At 48.7% G+C, this 8,296-nt stretch overlaps 1 protein-coding gene across 1 annotated transcript; it reads right to left on the reverse strand.

The window, feature by feature from the left end:
• Nucleotides 1-634: 634 nt before the first annotated feature.
• slc29a4a (solute carrier family 29 member 4a) lies at nt 635-6,946 on the reverse strand. The gene is made up of 10 exons (XM_084678464.1): nt 6,736-6,946; nt 5,952-6,083; nt 5,581-5,694; nt 5,249-5,377; nt 5,088-5,162; nt 4,675-4,937; nt 2,293-2,401; nt 1,590-1,777; nt 1,109-1,349; nt 635-828 (listed from the first exon to the last, which is right to left on the reverse strand). The coding sequence occupies exons 1-10, from the start codon at nt 6,944-6,946 to the stop codon at nt 689-691; spliced, it is 1,602 nt and encodes a 533-aa protein (XP_084534590.1). The 3' UTR covers nt 635-688.
• Nucleotides 6,947-8,296: the final 1,350 nt, after the last annotated feature.

An 8,296-nucleotide genomic window follows, 5' to 3' on the forward strand; every position in this document is an offset into this window, starting at 1 on the left:
CACCCTCGATACCACCTCTCATGGTCCCTGACAGAGCTGGTCTTTACACCAACACCAGCAGCCCACAGTGTAGGTACACAGGCTATGTACTGTACACTGCAGTAACAGAGTAGAGTGGTTCAGACAGGAAGTGACCCTGAGGCAGGCCGGTTGAGGCAGATGAGGCAGGAGGATGATGGAGAAGGCAGGTTGAGGCAGATGAGGCAGGAGGATGATGGAGAAGGCAGGTTGAGGCAGATGAGGCAGGAAGATGATGGAGAAGGCAGGTTGAGGCAGCTGAGGCAGGTGGATGACGGAGAAGGCAGGTTGAGGCAGATGAGGCAGGAGGATGATGGAGAAGCTGGTAGGCTGTACACCACAGCTAGGCTGTCAGTGTGTGTGTGTGTGTGTGTATAAGAGTTCACAGTGTGGAAGATACACAGCAGCTGCAGCAGGACTGGTCGCTTTCTTCCCGTGGCTGGGCTTGGTTAAAGGTTTTTCTATTGGACACATGGTTCTCAAGCTGTGCTGTGATTGGTGGAGTGATGAGGTGGAGTTTCCTGTCTGCTTAGGGCCCATGGTGCTGTCTTTGTGTGCGTGTTCAGTTTCCTTTTGTGTAGTGTGTGTGTGTGTGTGTGTTTGTGTGTGAGAGAGTGTGTGTGTGTGTGTGTGAGAGAGAGAGTGTGTGTGTAAGAGAGTGTGTGTGTGTTCAGGTTCCTCTGGTGTAGTTGGTGAGGGAGTGTGTGAAGGCACCAGCTCCTGGGGCACCAGCAGTAAACCTGTAGGCTGCGTATGCTACTGAGGAACCCAGCATGAGACCAATCATGTAGGAGACAGTCATGGTGTTCCCTGAGAGAGACAGGAGAGAGCAGGGAGGGGGAGGGAAGCAGGGGAGAGGGAGGAGGGAGCAGGGAGGGGGGGGGGAAGCAGGGGAGAGATGGAGGGGGAGAGGGGAGAGGAGAGATAGAAGAGGAGAATAGTTGGTGGAAAGAAATTATTCATAAAATTACTAATACACAAAAACATTGCATGCAATATGACATTGACTTCAGTATCTCATCTCTCCTATCCTGTCCCACCTCATCTCCCTCCTCACATCTCTCCATGTCCCTCCCTCTCGCTCTCTTACCCGCCAGCTCCCTCTGGTCAGGAGGGACCTTCCCTGCGGCCTGGATCATGGGCACGGAGCCAAAGTATCCGTTGGTGACCCCCATGAGCATGGAGAAGAGGCAGGGCCAGGCGGGGTGTCCCAGGGCGGGGGCCGAAGCCGGGTACACACACATGACAAACAGGGGGATGAACACCACCCGGAGGCAGGAGAACAGCAGAAGACGCAAGCCCGGCCAATCATACGGCAGCGCTGCTAGGATCTGGAGAGGGAGAGAGGAGGGAGGGGGGAAAGGGGAGGGGGAAAGAGGAGAGAGGAGAAAAGAGAGGAGGAAAGAGGGAGAGCGAGAAAGGGCAGACATGGCTTAGCATGGCGACAGCACCTCACCTCGGACACTCAGCTGGAGGAAAAAGGATGTAAGAGCAGAAGAGGATGAGGGTGAGGAGATGAAGGAGGACAGAGGAAGACTGAGACCCTCCCTGGGATGCAGCTGCTGTCTCACCTTGCCTACGAAGTCAGCCATGTTGAAAGTAGCCATGATGAGTATGGGGAGCCACTCTCCTAAAGTGGGGTTACGTATCTCAGACTCCAGGCCAGGGAACAGACACAGAGTGATGCTGTAGGTCACCGCTATAGACAGCATGTAGGCCCAGATGACACGGGCCACCACGTACCTGTGCAGGATCATATCTGAGAGAGACCAGGAGAGAAAAAGACCAGGAGAGAGAAAGACCAGGAGAGAGAAAGACCAGGAGAAAGAAAGACCAGGAGAGAGAGGGCGAGAGGGAGAGAAAGAGAGAGATAAGAGAGAGGAAACAGGATGGAGAGACAGTCAGAGAGAGACAGAGACACTCAGGAAGGCTGCTGAAACTATCGTCATTTAAATGAATAGAGAATACAGAAACAAGAGCAATAGATAAATGATAAATAACCAAGTGAAACTGTGGACAGAGAGAGAGAGACAGAGAGAGAGAGAGGGACAGAGAGAGAGAGAGAGACAGAGAGAGAGAGAGAGACAGAGAGAGAGGGACAGAGAGAGAGAGAGAGAGAGAGAGAGAGAGAGAGAGAGAGAGAGAGAGAGAGAGAGAGAGAGAGAGAGACAGAGAGACAGAGAGACAGAGATGAACAGACAGACAGAGACAGACAGAGACAGAGAGAGATACAGACAGACAGACAGAGACAGAGACAGACAGAGACAGACAGACCTCTGAGGCCAGGCCAGCTCTTCTGGACTTTGGGAACACCGAAGCGGACGTACGTCCCTCCAGCAAACTCATCAGTGACATCATCAGACACGCCTACAGCACCGTTCCCCTGAGGAGCGAGAGACAGAGAGACAGAGAGAGAGAGGGAGAGAGGGAGAGAGACAGAGACAGAGAGAGAGAGAGAGAGAGAGAGAGAGAGAGAGAGAGAGAGAGAGAGAGAGAGAGAGAGAGAGAGAGAGAGAGAGGGAGAGGTGCATAGCCATAACAGTATATTGGTGCTTGGGCACAGTGCAAAGTAACAACATCTCACCTACCAGATAGGATGAACAACAACATCTCAAGTACCCAGCTCCACACATTCATCTCCCTTCTCAGTGACTAGACATTCTGAGTTCCAACATGGCCGCCGGGTTGAAATATTCTGCTGCAGACATCACAGCCATGCTTATGAAGCCTGCTGGCCACACACACAGGTTACACACACACACAGGTTACACACACACACTCTCATGCAGCCCCTGGGTCTCTGCTGTGTGTTGCTGCAGGTCTAACCTTGTTAGAGGATGTAGGGACACAGTCATCGGGATGCATATGGCAATAATCCAGGGGTCCAGTAATAAAATAGACACACACACACACACACACAGGTCCATTAGTTGATTAGAAATGGTTCGGGGCCAAAGGGAACCACTCTATTTGATTATCCCATAATATAAAACCCAGTGCTAGTTTCCCATGACAACGAGAACAAAGAACTCCCTGAGTCAGCTTCCAGACAGAAAGGAACAAAAAACACACACACACACACATGCGAACACACACACATACACACACACACACACACACACACATGCGAACACACACACATACACACACACACACACACATGCGAACACACACACATACACACACACACACATGCGAACACACACACATACACACACACACACACACACACACATGCGAACACACACACACACACATGCGAACACACACACATACACGCACACACATGGGAACACACACACATACACACACACATGCAAACACACACATGCGAACACACACACACACATACACACACACACATGCAAACACACACACATACACACACACATGCGAACACACACACATACACACACACATGCGAACACACACACATACACACGCACACACGCACACACATGGGAACACACACACACATGCAAACACACACATGCGAACACACACACACACATACACACACACACATGCAAACACACACACATACACACACACATGCGAACACACACACATACACACACACATGCGAACACACACACATACACACACACACACATGCGAACACACACACATACACACACACACACACACACACACATGCGAACACACACACACACACATGCGAACACACACACATACACGCACACACATGGGAACACACACACATACACACACACATGCAAACACACACATGCAAACACACACACACACATACACACACACACATGCAAACACACACACATACACACACACATGCGAACACACACACATACACACACACATGCGAACACACACACATACACACGCACACACACACACACATACACACACACATGCGAACACACACACATACACACGCACACACACACACACATACACAACACATCTCCCAGGCTTTTACTCGGTTCTCTGAGGTGGATCTAAAACAGTAGATAATTAGAACTATTCCAGCCCCTCTCCTCCACTTTCAGACTACCACAAGAACAAGTCCACTCACGTCCCTGTCCCTGTCCCTGTCCCTGTCCCTGTCCCTGTCCCTGTCCCTGTCCCTGTCCCTGTCACTGTCACTGTCACTGTCCCTGTCCCTGTCCCTGTCCCTGTCCCTGTCACTGTCCCTGTCCCTGTCCCTGTCCCTGTCCCTGTCCCTGTCCCTGTCACTTCCTCACGTTCTACCCTGTTCATATCTGTGAGCATCACTTCTCTTCTCTCTCTCTCTCTCTCTCTCTCTCTCTCTCTCTCTCTCTCTCTCTCTCTCTCTCTCTCTCTCTCTCTCTCTGTCTCTCTGTCTCTCTCTCTCTCTCTCTCTCTCTCCCTCTCTCTCTCTCTCTCTCTCTCTCTCTCTCTCTCTCTCTTTGTCTTTCTCTCTCCCTCTCTCTCTCTCTCTCTCAGTTCAGTTCAGTTCAAAGGGCTTTATTGGCATGAAAACAACAATTGTTCATATTCCCAAAGCAACGGTAGACGGTATCTCTGTCAACGGTAGTAATCTATCATACAAATAAACCTATCTCTCACATACAAGACAAACATCTACATACATACATATATATATAAACGCACATACAAGCACAAGCTAGTCTCGCACTGACTTACAAATCTTACTTCCTCCGAGGTCACATCATGATGCACCCTGTATCCTGTCCCGGGGTCGCGGGGGTCATGACCTTTCCCATGGCCGGACCCCCTGGGGGCGTGGCCGGTGTAGTAGCGCACAAACCGTGTGTTCCGCACCAGCAGGTGCAGTAGGAAACAGAGCATCTCCATGGCGATGGAGATGAGGAAGAAGATGAGGGTGTTCCTCCTCTCGTCTTTGATCAGCAGCTTGGTGAAGATCCGGGACAGAGAGATGATCACTCCTGCTGTACCTGAAACACACACACACACCATCTCACCAGCTATAGACGCATGTGTGTCTGTGTGTGTGTCTGTGTGTTTGTCTGTGTGTGTGTGTCTGTGTGTGTGTCTGTGTTTGTCTGTGTGTGTTTGTCTGTGTGTGTGTGTGTGTGTGTTCTTACTCTCTCCAGTCATCACTCCCTGTGTGTATCTTTTAGGAAGCATCCCCATGTAACCATAGAAACTGGACTGTTGCACTGTGGGCAGGAAAACACAAGTATCACAGTACTGTGTGAGTGTGTGAGTGTGTGAGTGTGTGAGTGTGTGTTTGAGTGTGAGGTACCTGTACATCCAAAGGCCACCACTCCAACTGATATGAGGTTTAAAGTGTACGCCTGTCTGTTGGTAAACTTCTCCAGCCACACATCAAACACACTGATAAACACAAGAGGCCCAAGAGCCAAAATATACCCTGGAGAGAAAGAGAGAGAGAGAGAGAGAGAGAGAGAGAGAGAGAGAGAGAGAGAGAGAGAGAGAGAGAGAGAGAGAGAGAGAGAGAGAGAGAGATATGTGGAGTGAACAGAGAGATTAGAGAAGGAATGGAGAAATGAATCACACCTGTAAGTGGTGAAGCTATACAAACACTGATTGTGTGTGTGTGTGTGTGTGACTCACCCACGGTGATCCTGGTGTGTAAGCTAAGCCTCTCCACCAGAACGTTGTTGAGAATCACAGCTACCAGAGCCACCATGATGTAGGTCAGGTTCATGTCAAACACTATGGAGGTTCCTGGAAGACAGACAGAACCTGGAGTTTGTGCATGTGCCTGTCTTTGTGTGCATTTGTGTGTGCATATCTGTTTATATGAATGTGTGTAAGTAGGTGTGTGTGCATATCTGTTTATATGAATGTGTGTGAGTAGGTGTGTGTGCATATCTGTTTATATGAATGTGTGTGAGTAGGTGTGTGTGCATATCTGTTTATATGAATGTGTGTGAGTAGGTGTGTGTGTGTATTTGTGTGTGTTTGTATGAGTGTGAGGGTACCTTGAAACTTGTGGTGGAGGTAGTCCACATCAGTGATGAAGCTATTATAAGGAAGCAGGAAGCCCACACCAGCCAATAGCATCGCAAAGTAGATACCATGGTAACGGTCGTCAGGGATGGGTTCTTCAAAGGCTGATGAGGGAGAAGGAGACGAGGGGAGGAAGCAGGGGAGGTTATAGGTCAGGAGCTGAAGGATATTGAGGCCTTGTAAGGCCTTGTAAGGCCTTGAGGAAAGGAGAAAAAGACAGAAAAAAAGAAAAGAAAAACATAGAAACAACCATGTGTGTTTGTGTGTGTATGTGTGTATGTGCATGTGTGTTTGTGTGTGTATGTGTGCATGTGTGTATGTGCATGTGTGTTTGTGTGTGTATGTGTGCATGCAGCCAACTAATAATAGAACTAGAATAGAACCTCATTATCAATATAATGTTTCTAGGACTTTCTCTGGTCCTAGAAAGAAAGAGAAAGAAATGAAGGAGAAAGAGGGAGATAAACGAGGGTAATAAGAAAGGGAAATAGAGAAAGAGAGGGAGACAAGGTGGGAGAGAGAAAGAGAGAGATTAAGAGAGGGAGACAAGGTGGGAGAGAGAAAGAGAGAGATTAAGAGGGGGAGAGAGCGGGAGAGAAATATCCTCGTTCTTGTGTATGTGGTCTTTGATTTCATTTAGCTGGCCAGTGTGACCCATGTAACCAGGCAACAATTCTGTTAACACGATTACTACCTGTGTAATTTAGACACCAAAGTCTCTGTTTAACACACACACACACATGCTCACACACTGACCTGGTTCGGACAGAGCCAGCACGCCTCTCTCCGGGGCATCCTTGCTGATGTCCTCATCCTCCAGCTGGTAGGAGTCGAAGCTGTAGCTCTGGACCACGCTGCTCTCTCTGCCCTCCCTCCATCCCTCCCTGCCTGCATCCCTCCATCCCTCCCTCTCCTCTGGAGTCTGGGCCGGACTGGGCCTTCGACGCTCTGCCCCCACTGAACCCATCACCACAACGTAAACACACACTTTCTGTCTCTCGCACACACACACTCTCCAAAGCTCTAGACCTGAGACACACACACTCCAGTCAACACACAGGAGCACTCACGCTACACATTGAACATACACGGAATACAACACATACATTCACACATGCGCTCACACACACACACACACACTTTGGCTCCAGCAGAGGAGTGGAGGTGCAGGAGACCTTGGGCTGAGAGAGAAACAGAGAGAATGCAACAATATCATCAGGTGTAGAGGGAGTGCATTCATGACTGGAGAGCTGTCATGCTCTCCACCAGTCAGAAGCTGACAAGCTGTGTCTGTGTGTCTGTCTGTGTGTGTGTGTGTGTGTGTGTGTGTGCGTGTGTGTGTGTGTGTGGGTGTGTGTGTGGGTGTGTGTGTGTGTGTGTGTGTGTGTGTGTGTGTGTGTGCGTGTGTGTGTGTGTGTGACATATGCACATCAATATGTTTGAGGCAAACTGAAGAATAGTAGGCTTCCTGAATGAATGACAGAGAGGTTAAATTTAATTTCCTAACAATGTTTTCAGATACAAGAACTATAACAATTTTTGGTACTCCATCAGCTACTGTGTCATCTTGTATGTTGGGTCCATTTCAAGCTCTGTCGTGAATGCTAGTGTTTTGTTAAGAATGTGTGTGTGTTCTTATAATTGCCTATTGCACCCCCACCCCAACGCCCTACACACACAGGCACGCACTCTCTCTCTCACACACATTTAGTCATTTCGCAGACGCTAGTATCCTCTATCTCTTTCTGTTTTTCTGAACAAATATGTAATCAGGACCACAGTAACACACCTGTTCAAACAGCTGAGCTCACTAACCGACGCATAACAAAGATGGACTGAAAATCTCCCTGTTCTGGTGACTGTGGAGCAAAATGACACATCACTGTGTTAGATCGCAGATAAACAGACAGTGTCTAGGCCCAGGCCAGCACGTAGCCACCAGAGAGACCGAGCTACACTGACCAGACACGTCCACTGAGTCGTATCAGTCATTGTATCAAAACAAGCCTGTTATCACGGGTGGATATACAGCTGGATATAACTTCCGGTTCTAACCGTGGGGCGGCGTTCATAGCCTGAGCGTCAATCTGAACGGAAAGGATGCTCGTTGCCGTAATTGAAATGAAACATTGAACAATGACTCGTTATGTCAGGTAAATAACAGAATAACCTATAAAAAAAAGCAGCGAAAGCAGGGATGCTTTCGATTGAATTATAGCCAATGTGAAGAAATACAAAAGAAATGCAGGAATTAAATATACAAAATAAAAATTCATCCACGAATCTTCCTTTCAAATCAATGTGACTATGTATTCAC

Source organism: Hypomesus nipponensis, chromosome 17 (genome assembly GCF_054491055.1).
Source record: "Hypomesus nipponensis isolate SF chromosome 17, ASM5449105v1, whole genome shotgun sequence".
In the NCBI taxonomy this organism is placed as follows: domain Eukaryota; kingdom Metazoa; phylum Chordata; class Actinopteri; order Osmeriformes; family Osmeridae; genus Hypomesus; species Hypomesus nipponensis.

Excerpts from the sequence above, each read along its gene's own strand:
- slc29a4a (XM_084678464.1), bottom strand. The coding sequence starts at position 6,946 with ATGGGTTCAGTGGGGGCAGAGCGTCGAAGGCCCAGTCCGGCCCAGACT. Across the intron at positions 1,778-2,292 it reads GAGCTGGCCTGGCCTCAGAG|ATATGATCCTGCACAGGTAC; the intron begins GTCTGTCTGTCT and ends GGTCTCTCTCAG. Across the intron at positions 829-1,108 it reads TGACCAGAGGGAGCTGGCGG|GGAACACCATGACTGTCTCC; the intron begins GTAAGAGAGCGA and ends TGTCTCTCTCAG.